Genomic DNA, 18,705 nt, shown 5'->3' with positions numbered 1-18,705 from the left:
TCTGAAACCGATTAAAATATAATTCCTCTATCACGTTCACAGCCACTCCTTTTCTGCCTCACATCTACACTCTCCCACACACTCTTTTCTTCTCCATTTTATCTCTTTGCAACTTCACACCGCCCTCTTTGCAGCTCCACACTGCTTCACACCACCATCTTTGCAGCTTCACACCACCATCTTGCTCTCTCCCATTCTCCCTTCAGGTTCACCGATTTTTTCCCTTTTTTCCCCTTTTTTTTTTGGCTCTCTTCTCTCTGTTCTATGATCTGATACACCGAATCGGCAACATCGAATTGGAAGTTCATCTCAATGTCGCCGATTCGCAGTTCAATCTGAGCCACCACCGATTTACTCTACCATCCTACAAATTCCACCGGTTTTTTTTCCCCATTTCTTCCCCTTTTTTTTGGCGATCTACCCTCTGTTATGTTATCTCACACACCGAATCGGGTCAGTTCATCTCAGACTCGCCGATTCGCAGTTCAAGCTCGGTATCGCCGATCAGAAGTTCATCTCGGTATCGCTGATTCGCCGATCGGAAGTTCATCTCGGTATCCCTATCGGAAGTTCCTCTTGGTATCGCCTATCGGAAGTTCATCTCGGTATAGCTGATCGGAAATTCATCTTGGTATCACTATCGCCGATTCGCTGATTCGTCGTACAGGTAAGTTCTCCATCTTTTCTGTGATTCTCGGTATTTCGGTGTCTACATCTATTCTTGGTATTTCGTTATTTAAGTGTGGCTACCAAATATCTGTAGCAGCATACGTCTAAGTCATATTTCCTTAACATTTAACAGCAAAATTAGTTGAATACTTGAATATGATAGATATGTGTGTCCAAATTAGCATTAATATATGGTGTTATTATTTCATACCTGGGTTATCTGCTTGAAACCGAATAGCAACCCAACCCCCAGAAGGTACACCCATAGTGTTTCTTTCATTAGGGTCAACAAGATTAAACTTTGATGGCTCCTTATTGGGTGTTTCTTTGTTGTGTGCTGTGTTATTTAATTTTTTTTTTTTCAATTCTTTTGCCTTACCGAATGATTACTTGGATGCAAATTTATGAGACACTACAGATTCTAAATTCTAGTTCTAGCATTTAGGCTATGAGACACTACGAATAATCTATTAGACACTACAAAATTCTAATAGTCCATGCTCTAAATTCTAATTCCAGCATTTAGGCTAAATTCTAAATTCTAATTCCAGCATTTAGAGCATGGACTCAAACTGATGTCTTACGGGGGAATATTAATAGTGAGGATGAACTTTTCGGTTTATCTGAAAATAGTCCTGTGTTAGTCCAAGATTCTCCAATGGATGATGAAGTTGCCACTTCTAAGAAAAAAACATCACGTGGTGCTGGCTTCAGTCCTGAGGAAGACAAGCTGCTTGTAGCAGCATGGTTCAATACCAGTGTCGATCCTGTGCATGGTAATGAGCAACATAAAACAACGTTTTACGGCAAAGTTGCAAAATACTTCAAGGACCACAGGACTAACTCTACGCGTAGTATTTCATCCCTAACAAGCCGATGGGGAGTGATTAATAGGGAAACAGTTAAATTTTGTGGTTCCTTAGCTAAGATTGAAGCAAAAAATGAAAGTGGAACCACTGCTGAAATGAAGGTATAAATTTTGCAATGGTCTTTAATTTTTTTAGATTTACAACACAAATGAAATGATTGAAGAAACTAATTATGTTATATTTATTTAATTTTTTTTAGATTGAGAAAGCAAGGGAATTGTTTAAAGAATTATACGGTTACTTTTTCCTATATGAACATTGTTGGCAAATGTTGAAGGATTTTCCCAAGTGGGCATCTACTATACCTAGGGAAGATTCAAGAAAAGAAATGCCTCAAACTCCAGATTCAATAAATCAAGGAGGGGGGTTGGTGACACTATGAATTTCGAGAGGCCAATAGGTAGAAAAGCTGAAAAGGCTAATCGAAAGAGAAAAGATGATGGGAAAGATGTTGCAACGCAATATTTGAAAAAGAAAATGAAAATGCTTGACGAATCTTATGCACAAGAAAAAGAGAGAGTTCGTCTCAAAGTGGAAAAGGTTCGCTTGAAAGAGTTGAAAGAGAATGAAAGAATTATGATGCTAGACACAAGTGGCATGAATGAAGACCAAAGAACTTTTTATGATGGACTCAAAAAGGAAATCCTTGCAAAACAAAGATCAAGTAGTTCGTTGGGTTGAGATGATGTTGGGGATGTCTTATTTCAACCTTATTTTGGTAGTAACTTATTGTAGGCCTTTTTTTTTTGTTGGTAGGAACTTATTGTAGGCCTTTCTTTTTTGGGTAGGAACTTATTGTAGGCCTTGATATGTATTTTGTGGCATTTTTTGGATGTAACTGATTTTAGACCTTAAATATGTAAATTGTGATCTTAGCAAAAGGTCTAGACTATTTTATTATGTAATCCTAACATTTTAGCTTATATAAAATGTCGTGTATTTTCTATATTATGTCTTCTCTTATTAATTGCCCTTTATTAAGTACCAAGATATCTACCTACTATATAATTGTATAATTGTTGGCATGAGAATGTATGCTTTTAGCTCATTTACCTTTGTCCCCCACCTTCCTTCATACACATGTTCATGTGGCTTGGACTACTTATTAGTACGTGAATTCCCCAAAACCATAAAATATTGGTGTAGGTTTGTTCCTTATGGTTACTTCACTAATTATAGTCAATTTATCTATTTCTAGTGTTAAATGAAAAAGAAGAATGCACTTGTAGTTCTTAATTTTTCGCAGAAACTTGTGCAATCATGATTGGTAATTAGCTATGAATAAGTAATAGACTTCAACTCAGTAAATGAAAAGATTCAACAAAACTTTTTGATGGTGTTTAAATCCTTAGTGTAAAATTAGTTCATTATGTCACAATGGTTATTTATGTTGAACACCTTTTGTGGCCACACTATTCTTATGTTAATATTTCTAGATGGTTTGTTGTTTGGTTTCAGTGTGTTTACATAAATTATTCAGCACTTAACTTTGTCAGCCATGACTGTACTGTGATAAAGATGCGAGTGTTATGCCTATTTAAAACATTGAATTATTACTGCCTATATGTAATGGTATTTTTTTCCGGAAAATTTTAAATGAAGAAAAAGAAAGAAGGGAACAAGAAAGAAATGAATTTCTTTTGTGCATGGACAACATAATAAGACCAATAATATTCTACTGTGAAAGTAATTTCTGATTGTATGAGCACTTACAAGAGATTGTTAACTATGCTTAATTAAAAATTCTCAATAAACTGAAACTGCTAGATCAAAGTAGAATGATGCATTTCTAAAATAAGAGAAGCTTTACCTTAAGCTTTATGTTTTCCTTGAGAACTGTAAGTATATGAGATTCAATTATTTTGATTCGTTGTCCACTATGATATGCTATGGGATTCATAGTTTTTGGAGTAAGTGCTTGAAGATTGGTGGATGCAAACTCTAAAATGTCGTGTATTTTATTATGTAATCCTAACATTTTAACTTATATTACTGTCATGCTTAATGTTGGTGTGCTATTGGTGCTGATTTGGTATATGCATCTATTGTTTCAACCTTATTTTGCTATTGATGTTGCTGTACTATTCTTGTTTTATATTTGGATTTTCTTTTAATCAATTTCAACTCAAATGAGGTTTTGAGCTTAAGGATCAGATTGAAAGCTTTTTATGGCCTATTGAATAGGTTTGGGTTCTTGGTTTATTAGCTCTATTCCTTTGTTTTTCAAATTTTCAAGATGATTGGATCAATTTTTGCTTAGTAATTGATTTGTGCATTTTGTTTTTTACAAATTTCAGCTTAAATGCGGCTGGGAATTCAGTGATCAGATTAAAGGATTCAATTTTGGAAGCTCTTTATCACCCACTGAACAGGTTTCAGTTCTATGTTCAATCTCTCTATTCCTTCGTTTTTCGAATTTTCAAATTTGATTGTTGTTACTTGGATCAGTTCTTGTTTAATATTTGATTTTTTGCCTTTTGTTTTCTATAAGTTTCAACTTTAATGCGACTGTGAATTTTGCAATCCAATTAAAGGTTTCAATTTTGGAAGCTCTTTATCACGTATTGAACAGATTTGGGTTCTTGTATGGATATGCTCTCGAGCATGCCGAGATTATCCAACAACTAGTTCTAGTGGGTGGAGTTAGTTACTTGTAGGTTTTACTTGAGTTCCAAGGGCTCCTCTTTAAAAGGGTTCCCTACCTTACAAAAAGAAAGATATGTTTATGTATGTATGTAAATGTGCTAGCTTAGGGGCTCATTGAACTTAGGGGCTAGCTTCTAGATACGCTTAATTTGGAATTATGAAGAAGGGTTAGTTAAGCATATTAGGTCTATTATATTTATTAATATGTAATTGTTAAAATTATTGATTGAAGTTGGAAGGCAAGTTTATCCTTAACTCTATGTTTCACAGCTGTGCATAATTGATTTTTTTTTTTTTTTTTTTTTTTTTTTTTTTTTTTTTCTGGCTGTCTATTTTCATTTGGCATGTGTTTTATGTGAGTTGAATTTCATAATTATTGTTTCTTAATTATTCCTCAATTTATGTTATGTTTTAGTTATAGAGTTACTCTATTTTTTTTAGGGGTTGATGAAGATTAATTTGTTACTACTTCAAAATTCTTCTAATGGTCAACATGTGAACTTCAATTAAATTAAAAATAATTTGGTTTTGAAGGTTTAGTTATATGTATCCTCAGGTTAAAACAGTTTTTAATATGGGATTTTATTTAACAAGTTATTATCAATTTTGTATTCAAAGGCACAAAACTATCATGAATTTTGTGCTTGAACTTACTCCATCGACTACATTAAACTCACAAGATGACTCTAGAGATAGAATTGATCTCCATACCAAAGTAAGAGTATGCCCAATTCCTAGCTCATCAAAAACAAGTTGCTTCTTCCTTTGCTTCCACCCTACCCCAATCAAGTAGTGCATCCCATAGTCTTTTATGTTCCACTTTTGATCCATGGGTCACTGGAGTCTAAGAAAATAAAACTTAAGATATTTAAGATCTCCTAGAAAATCCTAGAATCAACTAAACAACCAAAATATCCTTAATTCATAGGAATTGCAGAAGTTACAATTTTGCTATGAAATAGAAAATTGACCATAAATTACTGAATATAACCCAAATAAAAAACTGTTTTAAGCCAAACACACCTAACTAGACATTTTAAATCATGTGAATTTTACTTCAATTGAAGTTCAATCATGGCCCCATAAATAAATCTTGAATAGGTAAATTTGTAAAGTACTAACATTTTAATCTTCCATGGCTGCATCAAATATGTTGGTTTGGAACTGTTGTGTTGTTTTTCTAATTGCTAGGTTGTTGTCAGGAGTGTGGGTGGTTTCCTTGTGGGAATACTGGATGTCTGTGGACTGTGTGTCAACCATTGTTTTGGTTGTTATTTATCTTTTAGTGTTTCTCATGGGAACCACATCCTTATGCCTGGTAGGTTAGCTTGTAGGTTAGCTTGTAAAAATAGTGGGAGCAGTAAGTTAGCTTGTTCATTCTTCCTCATGCCTCCACCAAATCCAACTTCATGTGCTAAAGAAAATAAGTTTATATGTATCTATTGTTTCAACCTTATTTTGCTATTGACGCTGCTGTGCTATTGGTGCTGATTTGGTTATATTTTCTATTGTTTCAACCTTATTTTGCTGTTGCTGCTGTTGTGCTATTGGTGCTGATTTGGTTTTATTTTCTTTTAGTTTCTATGCTTGTCTTGACTCTTAGGCTCTTCTAATTGTTGTTGAAATGTATCCATTGGTTTACAATTCTTAAGTGCTAGAAGAAGATAGGAGAGGATCTCATCTTAGGTCACGTTTGTATTTAAAGAAAATTTTATATTCTTTACATAATGATCAAACCTTCTTTTAAAGTTATCGATTTCATTTCATATTATGTTTCTTGCATCTATATTGATAATTGTTTTCCAATGTTTTCTTCTAGTTTATCTCCATGGGTCGTTCTTTTTTTCGTAAATTGCTTGATGATGACTTAGATGATGATGAGATAATTATGAAACTTCTCATGGGTGAGACATCACAACGTAAGCGTCGTCGGTATATCGACCGTAACCATTTGGCAGGCCATAAACGGCTTTATGATGACTACTTTGCTAAAGAACCTGTATATCCTCCCAAAGTATTTCGAAGGAGATTTCGAATGAGACGTTCTCTTTTTCTCCGAATCCTATCTAAAGTAGAAGCTCACGAACCTTATTTTATCCAAAAAAGAAATAATGCCAAAAAGCTTGGTCTATCTCCCCTTCAAAAGATGACCGCTGCACTTAGGATACTTGCTTATGGAGTAACAGCTGATTTTTTGGATGAATATGTGAGAATAGCCGAAAGCACTGCAATGATGAGTCTGAAAAAATTTGTTACAGCAGTGGTTGCTATTTTCTCAGAGCAATACTTGAGGTCACCAAACAATAAAGACATCGCTAGATTGTTAGCCCATAGCCAAAACCGTGGATTTCCAGGCATGTTGGGAAGTATTGATTGCATGCATTGGAAATGGAAAAATTGTCCAACTGCCTGGAAAGAGATGTATTGTGGTCATGTTCGTCAGCCAACTATTATTTTGGAAGCAATGTCTTCATATGACCTTTGGATATGGCACTCTTTTTTCGGATTACCTGGGTCCAATAATGATATTAACGTGTTGGAGCGGTCTCATTTATTTTCTGAGCTTGCACAAGGACGTGCTCCTGCAGTTAATTACTCAGTTAATGGTCATGATTACACAATAGGATACTATCTTGCTGATGGTATATATCCAAAATGGTCAACATTTGTGAAGACAATCTCATCTCCACTAGGAGATAAAAGAAAATTATTTGCAAAAACTCAGGAGGCATATAGGAAGGATGTAGAGCGTGCATTTGGAGTGCTTCAAGCGTGATTTGCAATTGTACGTGGATCTGCACGGTTTTTCTATCAAGAAACACTACATGATATTATGAAAGCATGCATAATTCTTCATAACATGATTATTGAAGATGAGCGTGATGAAGCTGAAGCAGTGAACTTCGATTATGAACAAATTGATGAGATTTCATGTACACCAATGTCACGTGAGCGGACAAATGAATTTTCGAAGTTCATTCAAGTTCATCAACGCATTATGGATAAAGAAGTTCATTCTCAACTCCAAAAGAATCTCGTTGATCATTTATGGCAATTACAAGGAGAGTTGTGAAAACTTTTGGTTTTGTTTATCTCTCCTCTTCTTTTTATGGAGTTGTCATTAAAACTTTTGATTTGGTTTATTTGTTTTATGTTGTTTATGAAGTTGCCATTAAAACTCATTGGCTATGTTGTTTCATTATGTTAAGTTTATGTACTAGCCAATTGTTGTGTTGTGTTAAATTTAAGTACTATTTGTGATCAAGGAAGTGGCAAGCTCAACTCTATTTAATTCAAGTATTTGTGTAAATTTGACAGGTTGATGTTATTTAAGTATCATTTGTGTTGTGTTAATTCAAGTATGTTTGTTTAAGTACCATTTGTGATCAAGGAAGTATGTAAATTTGACAGGTTGATGTTGTTTAAGTATCATCTGTTTAAGCCAACTATGTGTGTAAAATTTGAGTTGATGTTATTGGATATAAGTTGATGACAGGTTCAACATTTTTTTTTCCTGAAGATGACAGGTTCTGTGAGGGTTATTTTTATTTTTTTATTTTATTTGAACGTGACAGGTTCAGCTTTAACATTTTTTTTCCTGAAATGAAGATGACAGGTTCTGTGTGAGGGTTATTTTTTATTTTTTTGATTTGAACGTGGTAGGTTCTGGGTTTTTTTTTTTTTTTTTTTTTTTTTTTGTTTTGTTTTTGGGAAGCTGACAGGTTCTAAAGTTTTTATTTTTATTTTTTTTAAAATGCTAAATGGAAAATATGGATTTAAAAAAAATGACAGTTGAATAGGTTGAATATTTGAAAATGTTACCGTTGGTTAGAACCAAAATATTTGAAAAAGAATGCAATGTTACCGTTAGAACAAGAATTTGGCTGGTAGGAACAAATAATAAGAAAGAATAAAATAATAATAAAAAAGAGTTAAGAAATAATATTTAAATGAAGTTGTAAAAATATAGAACATCTGATAAATGGTATGTTGTAAAATGATGTGCTAAAATGATAAAGTAGGTTTTTGGTGTGTTAAAATTACATTTTTTTTGAGAGAGCTGATGGGAATGCTCTTATGATGTTTTTTTCCATTCGCTGTTGCAATAGCAAGATGATAATTATAGTATGAACTTGACATCACGATCCAAGAAGTTGTCTCTTAGTGTGCGTTCGGCATAGCTTAAAAAACCAACTTTTTTTACTATTCAGTTTATTTTTGCTACTATTCATGAATCTTATTCATGAGTCTTATGACACTTTTTGATACTATTCATGGGTCCCACTGTGTTATTTCAGTTACCTTTTAACTTTATTTATAGTGATTTTAACAAAAAAATTTCAGTTTCAACTAAATAACATGTTCCCAAATAGACACTTAGTGGTCTCAAAAATAAGTTTTAACAAATTTTTGGAATGGGTGGGTGGATGGAATAGGAGGGTGGTGCGGAATTTTGTTTCTTATTCAAAACCAACCATTGGCTCTGATAACATTGATGGTGACTAAGGATGAGAGTCTCATGACAGTGGTGGTCATAGATGAAAAGTATTATGTCCTACACAAAAGACAATGCGACTTTTTGGTATTTATATTACTAGACACCACCATTTGGCAAAGGATATACTCCCCCCACCTCCTAAATTGTTAGTTATGTTTAAAATATCCAAAATTTTAGGGGAATATTATTTATTGGAGTATCTTTTTGTTAAAAAAAAAGTTTCAAAAATTTCCCTCAATAATTTAAACTTTAGTAAAAGAATGGCATTGAAATTTTAAATAAAGTAAAAGAGTAAGTTAGGAAATTTATTCATTAACTTTTCAAAGAGGACTATAGTTTTGTACATCTCAAATGGAATAGAGGACCAACAATTTAAAACGAGGGGATTGAGTATCATGAATTAGCGAACAAATATATCTCTACCAAGAGTAATAACTCTATCCAAAAGATTAACTCTTTGTTGAATAAATGTAGCATTGTGTGAAGTAACAGCATCCACCAGGTAGAGTATTTGCATGCATGAAAGCGCACAAAATTATGGTGTGATCACCCATAATGACCATACACTAACACTTCATTCCTTACATTCTTTGCGTGTTATTCGAATGTTTTCATATTTGAAATCTAATGCTGGACACTATTCAAAAGTTTAGAGCTTGAATCGATAAATTTTTTAGAGTTCTGGAGTTTTGAATCTTTTGATACAGGCAATGTAGGCTTTTTCATCTACTAACCTTATCCCTTTCAATTTCCTTTTCCATTTCTTTTCTTTTTTAATTATTATTTACAAGTTATATTAAAAAAATGTATACTTTTATCCCTTTTTATTTATTTTTTAATATTCTTAGACCCTTTATCTTTACTTGTTAGATTTCAAACAATATTTTGTAGCTAAAATTTTGGTTCCAATGTAAAAGCTCTCCATATCCTCTTTTATGCTGATAGCATAATACAAAAACAGATGCACATATGGAATGAATTTAAATTTTTTTCTAATTTTTGACGTATATTTAAAATACAAGTTTATGTTTTTTTTTTTATAGGAACAAGTTTATGTTTAAGTACATGTTAATGTTAAACATATTTTTTAAAATTCATTAACAAGTAATTAAATTCCAGTTGATGTTTTTATAGTTTGATGTTACTATTAGAAGACTGAATTCTTTGGTATATTAGTTGGACATCATTTGTTGTAATATTTACGACAATTTCTAAAAGTGGTAGTCAATAATTTTCTTTTAATCAAGTTTTTTTTTTTTCTTTTTCCAATAAACGAACATATTTAATGAACCTTAAGGTTTAAGGGCTCTAATGTATGCGTAGAGAATGGTGTAATAAAAAGGAAATTTGGAAATATTTTTTTTTTTCATCTTTCAAATCGATCTGTTAGACATGTGTTGACAGCTATAACAAAAACAGCCGCTACATTTGCGGTTTTCACAATAGTATCCAATAGCTACCTTTGCTAATTTGCCAGCTCACTTAAAAACATAAAGATTTATCTAGAAATGGTAATTGCACCAGCTTGCAAGTATAATTGAAGGAACGACTATTGAAATGTAGGAATTGTATTATTGTAAGTGCACCGATTAAAATAATACTAGTAGTCTTATTTTTCATAATGAAAGAATGGCGAAAATGTCGTACCTCAGGATTTACATATGTTTATAATTGTTGCTATTATTCCAGCTGCTATCACTGTTATATATTTGCACCATGTGAACCAAACTCACATACTTATGGTCTTTGACAAGTTCATCTTCATATGTTTGAGTCAATCCTAGTTTACGTGTTTGCAATAATTCTCACTCAAAAGGCAATGAATTATTGCAAACAAGATATGTGGTAAGCGCCATGGATTTAGAAATATATCTTTACTCTTATCTCATATTATTTTATTTGTCCTCTTCTAACAATTTTTTTCTTTACATGTTAGATTTTTTTTTTTTTTTTTTAAAAATATTTTATAGCCCTACTTTTAGTTTTAACATAAAGAGATCAAATAGTTTTCTCTTTTATGTGTGTAGCATTAGACACAAAACATGTAAATATGGAATGAATGTAAAAAAATTATTCAATATTATGGTTTGAATATAAGTTTATGTTTATTTTTTATAACTTTTTTCTTTACATGCTAAAATTTAAAAATATTTTGTAGCTTAATTGTTGGTTCTATCATAAAAGGTCCCAATTTTTATATTTGATGGCTTTAACATTGTACAAAAAAATATGCATATGTGGGATAAAATATAAAAAATCATTTAATTTTTTTCTTTCATATATTTAAAATACAAGTTTATGTTTAACTACATGTTTATATTAAAAGAAAAGGTTGTTAAATCATTTTTAATAACATATACTTAAGTGGAAGTTTATATTTTTATAGTTTAATGCTATTTGTAATAGTTTAAATTATTGAGAGTATAAAGTTGGAGAGCACGTGTAGAGCATTTGTGAATAAATTTTTTTAAATAAACAGTTATGTAAACATTAACTTATTTTTTAGACAAGTAAAATAAATTAAAAATAATTATTTACATTTATCCCATCTGTACATATTTTGGTATTATAAAATTTGATGCTTATATAAATTTGATGTTACCCATTTTAAATTATTTTAAGTAGAATTTGAACATTATTTGTTATCATGATATTTGTATTAATTTCTAAAAATGGTAGCCAATGGTTTTTCTTTTAATTGGTAAAGAGACATATTTAATGAGTGTTAGGAATTATGGTAAGTTTGATGTGATTAAGATTTTGTTGACTTTCCCTTCTTTAAAAGTTACTGTGACTTTTGAGTGGAGTTGTGGTGTGTCTTTGTATTAAAACATCTTTCCCTCTCCCTTGTGTGTGTGTGTATGCATTTGTTCCTAAAAAAAAAAAAAAGGGTAATTATTCCACATTGCTTAAGAACGTATGTTGTGTGTAGTATAACTTGTCACATCCTCCCTTAAAAGTTATCATGGTTTTTGAGTGGAGTTGTGATGTGTCTTTGTGTTAAAATCCATTTCCCACTCCCTTGTGTGTGTGTTTGTTTCTCAAAAAAAAAAAAATTGATTTTGTTGACTTCTTAATAAAAATAAGTTTTTTTTCCTCTCTCTTTTTGCTAAGAACCTTATAACTCAATTGATTGATATCTTCTTGTGTTTTTAACAGAAACATTTAAGTTTCAAACGCACGTCCCCTAGCTATCTAATTATAATATATATTTTAAATTCCATATTGTATTTTAGTTTTTTTTTTTCTTCCTTGCATTTATTTTCCTTTTGTTCCCTTTCTACTTTTTTGTTTTTAACTTTAGATTGCTTTTTATTTAAGTAATATAGATGTAAAATTAGGATTTTGTTTTTTTGTTAGTATACATATGCATCTTAAAACAATACGTATGCAGCTTAAGTCTCTATGTACACAATTGGCTACCCATAAACCAAAACCCTAGTTTTCCCTACTTTCTTTCCATAAATATGCTCATATGCTCTATTTCATATAATTAGGTAATAAACTATTTTGATGATTAATTCTTGAGGTTTGTTTGAACTTAATTATTTCATTATGATCTTCTATGCTTAAGAGGGAAGTTAGGGAACCAACTTAGTAGAAGCCCAGTGAACTGACTAGATAGTACAAATGGAGACTATCCATCAGTCTCGGTGGGCTTGGGTGTCTACATGTAGGCCCCCAAGCCCGCATAGAGTTTTTTTTGAGAAACAAGCCCACATGGAGTTAGGGTATAGGATTAGCAAGGTGTACACCTTCCTGAGCCTATACCCTAACTCTAGGGGACCTAAAGTATAATTGAATTGCACCTTTGCATATGGTCAACAAGGTGATTCTTGGAAATGGCAACTCCCATCTTTGTCTAAACCACAAGATAGTTACGTACTTCCAAATCCTTGTCTAGGACAAATCCATATTGGACTACTATTAAGAGAGCCTTTAGTATGGAAAATGCGGTGGCATTCATTGGTCATGCTTAGGGTGCTCACGTATGATATAATGAAATATTGATATTTTGAATGAAATAGTGAGTCTCTTTGGTTGAGGATTTTCTAAGGAAGTGAATAGGATATATGTTTTTTTAGAACTAGTCGCTAACCCGTGCAATGCACGGAATCGTATGGAAAAGGTGTTAAGTATGTTATATGATTTAATTTCTTAGATGAACATATATGATTTAATCTTGATTTATTTTAATACAATCAAATAAATTGAATCTGTAAATAACACTATATAGCTAAAATATATATTAAAAATTATATGTTATAGAACGAAGAAAACATAAAGTGGATTTCATCTTCAAAATCAAATAAGGTGGTCTCCCAATATGAACAACTTGGATTTCATTTTTTTCTTCTTCTTTTTTATTTTTTTATTTTTTATGAATGGATGGGATTTGCTCTTCTTATACTCTAGAATCAAGAATTGGATAGTCATAAAAATAAACTAGTTAAGAAATTCAAAAACCAAAAATCAAAACCAAAGTAGGAGTGCAAAAATTAATAAGTAATTGGAATATTACGAAGGAATTGAAGGTTGATGGTAGGGGACTTGGGAAGCTCACACTTTTTCTTTTTCTTTTTCGATAGTCCTCTCTGATCTTTTGTGTTTGCATTTTGAGAAGAAAAAAAAAACTCAATTTTTATAAACTCCATTATGCAAGAGCTTGGAAAACCCATCCAAAATAAAAAATAAAACTGCCAAGACTCCTTTCATACCCAACAAAAGCTAACACACACAAAAGCCTTGGAATAACGTTGCTCTCTAAGAAGCTTGGCTCACTCCATTGGGCCATAATCATGTGCAACAACCCTGCCATCAAATCACGATGAAATTTTTTATTACCTTCAGCCTTGAAATAACGTTGCTCTCTAAGAAACTCTTAGGGTTTTGTTCTTCTCTTCCTAAATGTAGGATTATAAGCCAGAGATAAAATAAGAGGTTGCGAGAGATTGGCTGAATTGGTTAGATTGGAGAGTGGAGTGGAGATGGAGGCGGGGAGAAGAGGAGTCGGGTATAAATTCTTCTTCTTCTTTTTACTTTTTTTTTTTTTTTTTTTTTTTTTTTTTTTTTTTTCTGAGAATTTAGTCGGCTATAAAATCGTAATATAATAATTAATTAATTATAATATTTATTTATTTAAGTAATGCTGACGTGGAAAATTATGGAGAGGTCAGAGGCTTCGGTTTTATATATATATTGATGATGTAGATCAAAGGGTTAGAAAGAGAGTCCCCTTTATGAATGGATGTCCCTATTTATACAAGATAATTGGTAGCCATATGGGTAGTGTATTTAGAGGAATGATTTCCATCTTTAATCCCGAAAACCCTTGAAAAGTTAGATGATAAAAATAATAGAGCAAACAAAATCTTGTACAAGTTTAGTGTAGAGTGTTCCCATAAAAAAAAAAAGTTTATTGTAGAGTGGCGATTAACCCTCATGTCTCATGGATCAGTACTATGTTGGCAAGTTAGAGTGTTGAGTAGAATGTTTGATCCATGTTTTTACTAGATTTATATTTAGATTTTATGGTAATTGTAAGGGGTAGAACTAACAGTCTAGCCCAACTTCACTGAGAATGAGGCTGTATGGAGGCTTAGTACAATTAATTTGAAGAGGTAGGTTATCTAGGCCAACCTTTCAAGCCTAGTTGGTTTCGTTAGATGATTTAGAGAAGAATATGCAATTAAGGAAGTAGCTTTAGGATGGAGTAACAATAGAAAAAACAAAGATTCTATATAAATTCTTCCTCGGGCTGGTCTGAGGAGCTCTAGTTCATATGATATCAACTTCTCGATTACAAAGTTCTTGATTACACTTTATATTTCTCTCTCTAATTTTTCTATCCCCCCTTTCTGGAGGAGTCCCTTTCCCTTATATAGCTACCTAGATTGTATCTTAGCCCTTCACTTGGACAGCCATTAATCTTCACTTGAATGCTTGTCCCATTAGGGCCTTACTGGATGTGGTAGGATATGTTGCAAGCTGTGAGGGCTGTTCAGGGGTCATTCTGCCATTAATATAGTCAGTTGAGTTGGTGTAGTGCATTGAATGTAAAGATGATGGGTACTTTATCTAGAAGTGTGGGCGTAGCAGGGAGTACACCTCGGCCGAGTGGATCGTGGCGAAGAAAAATGGAGTTGCCGCCTAGATTAGGTCTAGAAACCATAAATATAGCACCCTTCATGGAAGGACTAATCTACTACTAGAGTATGTGTCCGGAGTTTAGGCATAGGGATAGACAAGTGTTAACACCCAACCCCACCTGACCCATGGGTCAGCCTTCACTCATTGTGTTCCAAATCCTAATCCAATCAAAGGGTCCTTTAATATGTTCTTGTAAACTCACACACACATTAACATACATCTAGCAATCAACATGACATCTATCCCACACTCATCCATAGCATAAAACCCTACCATTCATCTAGCAATATATATATCCAAAGTCAGCAAGCACATCACAAGGTAACAAGGCATTTAATTAAGTATATTCAATCATTCAAACCTAGCATCATGGTATTCATCAATCAATGAGACCAATTATCATATTCAAAGATGCATGTTTATATTCATATGCATGACTTACCTTTACTTACCTCGCTGCACCATAACACCTCAGCACCTATGCATCAATGCATGTTTATGTGGTTCATCAAGGTTATAAACTCTAATTATCAATTCAACAATCAAAGCATGTGAAACATATTATTCTACTAACCCTAATACTAAACATGTGAAAACTAGATTCAACAAGACCTAAACATATGATTAAAACAAAACAAATAAAAAATCAAGAACCCTAAATCTGCATTTCTGGGCACGAGTATGCATAAGCATACTTAAAACAAAACAAATAAAAAATCAAGAACCCTAAATCTACGTTTCAAAACATGAGTATGCGTACGCATACTTATGTATGCGTACGCATACATAAGTATGCGCACGTATACTGCCCAAAAACACAATTTTAAAGCAAACAACAAACAACAATCAAACAAAATCTAGCATGTTTCTAATATATAACCAAACAACCTAAACTAACAACAAAGATATTAAAGATAAAAAATAAAGATAAACAAAACAAAATCTATTCCTAACATGCATTGGATCTAACAACAAACAAGAACAACACTTAACACATCAAAACATGTTCATCAATATATCCAATTATTCAACTCTTCAATCAAAACATGATAAGAAAAAAAAAATTAATAAATAAACAAAGCCAAACATATTTCTATGCATTCATAACTTATAAATCAAATTAAGACAAAAAGAACATAAGTTATAAAACCCTAAATTAAGGAAGAGTCATGGAGGGAGACTCACCTTACTTATGGAACATAACTTGGTTGATATTTTAACCGGCCCCTCAGTGCTTACACAACAAGATTGAATGATAACCAAGAGAATCAAAGTATTCAACAGTTCATAGGTAATCACAACTCAAAATATAAAGATGTTCTTGAAAAGATTGTTTGAAAAAAAATTAGAAAATAGTTTTTGCCTTAATGAATAATAGAGAGAGGTTTTGATGAACCATAAACGTGCTTGGTGGCTGTGTGTGCAAAAAATCAGAGTTTTGGAAGAGTTTAGGTGAAAAATCAACTCTCTCTTACTAGGGTTTGAGTTTGGAGGCATAAGGTTGTATTTATATGTTTAAATTAGAGTTTTCAGAATCATTTAAAGGGTTATGGACGTTCCAAAGGGTCTAGGGGCCGGGGCCCATCAAAGAGGGACGCTTTAGGCCCTAAAAAATGAAGTTCTAGGCTTTTAGAATTCGGCCTGTGTACACAGGTTTGGGGCGGTGCATGCATGCATCCTCAAAAACCCTAATTTTGATAGCTTTGGTGGCCTAACTTCAAACGGCCATAACTCACTCAATATTAATCAAAATTAGGCAAAATTTGTGTTCAAATTGAAGCTCAGGATGTCTACTTTCCAATGAAACAAAACTCACACAATGCTCTGTGGATCAAAATTTATGGTCAAAATAGTGAGCAAAGGTAATTTTTTAGCATCATTTTCAAAACAATTTGAGCACTTTTGAGATGCGATCACTTCCAAACTATCAAAATAACTTTAATTATCTTTTTTAGACATGTCAAGCTCATCATTGGGATCGGGGACTAAAGTTTATTAACCGGGTATAAAATAAGATGTTTATAGGAAGCTTCCTCCTTTCTTCACTTGCATGTCTCTCCTTCCCTCCTTGGCTTTCAACCTTGTGGCCTTGGTGTTCAATCTCTAGTCCTCTGAGGAGCACTTGTCCCTTGGGCTCCTCGGGTGTGTCGCTCTCCTTGGTTTCTCTGACAACCTTACCTAGATTGGTCCGATCTTGTCCTGACATATAATTGGGATGTACTACCCCTCAGGCAGGTTTTGTTCTATGATCCTCTCTTTTTGGTTCCTCACCCCCCACAATTATAAAATCAATGTTTTAAATTACATGTTCGATTAGTCTTAAAGATCATTAGTTTACATATTGCACTTCATCAAGGTTGAATGATGTTTTTTCTCAAAAAAAGAAATGTAGAATGATGTTGTATCTTAATTATGAGCTCTTTATCTTCTTCTTCTTCTTCTTTTTTTTTTTTTTTTTGTTGAGAAACTAGTCCGTGGTACATACTGACATATGAAAAAATAATGAACATCAAACAGAGCAAGGGGGATAATGTCCTTAGGTAAGTCATCAACCCAAACCTTAAGTTCTAACCCAACCCAAGATTTCTTAGCGAAAGTATCCGCAACCTTATTACAATTTCGTGACACTTGACAGAATTTATAATACCGCAATTGCGAAGCTAGATGGAGGATGTCGTCCACAATGTGTCCTTATAATGAAGGGCTTGACAGTTTGCCATTGATTGCCTAGATCAATACTGCCGAGTCACCTTCAAAGATCACCTCGTAAAGACCAAGGTCAACGACGAAAGAGATAGCATAACGATAAGCAAGGGCCTCCACCTCTGTTATAGATTAAGGGAGAGGGACACAAACTGACATAGCTCCTATGATATCACCACGATTGTCTCTAATAACCACTCCTAGGCCAATAGTGTTACTCGACTTGAAAACAGCACCATCAAAGTTTGCTTTGTAGTATTGGGGATCCGGAGGACACCATCGGTTTGTTGAGGAAGTCACAGTAGGCATAGGGACTAGGTCTTGTGCATTGATAAAGTCTTGAAACATGCCACCAGCCAAAGAAGGTAGCATCTGTAATGGTTGAACCAGTTTGCCCAGACACAACAAATTTCGTCTATTCCACAAGAGCCACGGTGTGAGAGCAAAAATTTCAGCTCTGTAATCATCATATACCTGTAAAAACTTGGAGATAAGGTTAGTAAAATCTAGGGGAGGGGGGATGTCTGCGCGATTGGCCCAACTTAGCAATTGCCATGCCTCCTTAACTCCTTCACAGCCCCAAACTGCATGTACAGTGTCTTCAATATGGTTTCTACAAATGTTGCAAGTGGCAAAGAGGAGAACCTTGCAGTGAAGGAGGTTGTCCATGGTTGGGAGAGCATTGTTACTTGCCCTCCAAACAAAGTGCTTCACCTTACTAGGTACTCGTAGCTTCCATATGCCTCTCCAAAATATTTTTTGGGGGTTAGGATCTAAACTACTAGCATTGCTGGCCAAAGCATTGGAAACCAGCAACTTGTATGCACTGCGGGCATTGAAACAACCCGAAGAAGAATGGGACCAGATTAGGTGGTCCGTTGGGAGTTTGATGCTTAGGGGAATGCTCAAAATTAATCTAGCTTCATAGGGCAAGAAGCTTTGGTTGATCTGATTAGCTTTCCAATTTCCTGTGTTAGCATCAATAAGGCTACTAACTTTGGCATTAGGGGGGATAGAAGGAATGGGTGAGCTACCCTTCCTATAAGCTTTGTTTGGCAACCACTTGTGCTTTCTAATACAGACAAACTAACCATCACCAATGCGCCACACCGCCCCTTTTTTGATAACATCTCTAGCACTTAAAATGCTTTTCCATGCATAGGATCCAAG

The 18,705-nt window shown here is 33.4% G+C and overlaps 1 protein-coding gene across 1 annotated transcript; it reads left to right on the top strand.

The window, feature by feature from the left end:
- Positions 1-1,327: 1,327 nt before the first annotated feature.
- Positions 1,328-1,920, top strand: LOC126728509 (glutathione S-transferase T3-like). The gene is made up of 2 exons (XM_050434317.1): positions 1,328-1,639; positions 1,738-1,920. The coding sequence occupies exons 1-2, from the start codon at positions 1,328-1,330 to the stop codon at positions 1,918-1,920; spliced, it is 495 nt and encodes a 164-aa protein (XP_050290274.1).
- The last annotated feature ends 16,785 nt before the right edge of the window (positions 1,921-18,705 follow it).

The sequence above is a fragment of the Quercus robur genome, chromosome 5 (assembly GCF_932294415.1).
Source record: "Quercus robur chromosome 5, dhQueRobu3.1, whole genome shotgun sequence".
In the NCBI taxonomy this organism is placed as follows: Eukaryota; Viridiplantae; Streptophyta; class Magnoliopsida; order Fagales; family Fagaceae; genus Quercus; species Quercus robur.
This window is presented reverse-complemented; position numbering and strand designations above follow the sequence as displayed.

Bases quoted from the DNA above. Each gene is read 5' to 3' on its own strand.
- LOC126728509 (XM_050434317.1), top strand. From the start codon at position 1,328: ATGGATGATGAAGTTGCCACTTCTAAGAAAAAAACATCACGTGGTGCT. The intron at 1,640-1,737 runs GTATAAATTTTG...AATTTTTTTTAG, and splicing joins GAACCACTGCTGAAATGAAG to ATTGAGAAAGCAAGGGAATT.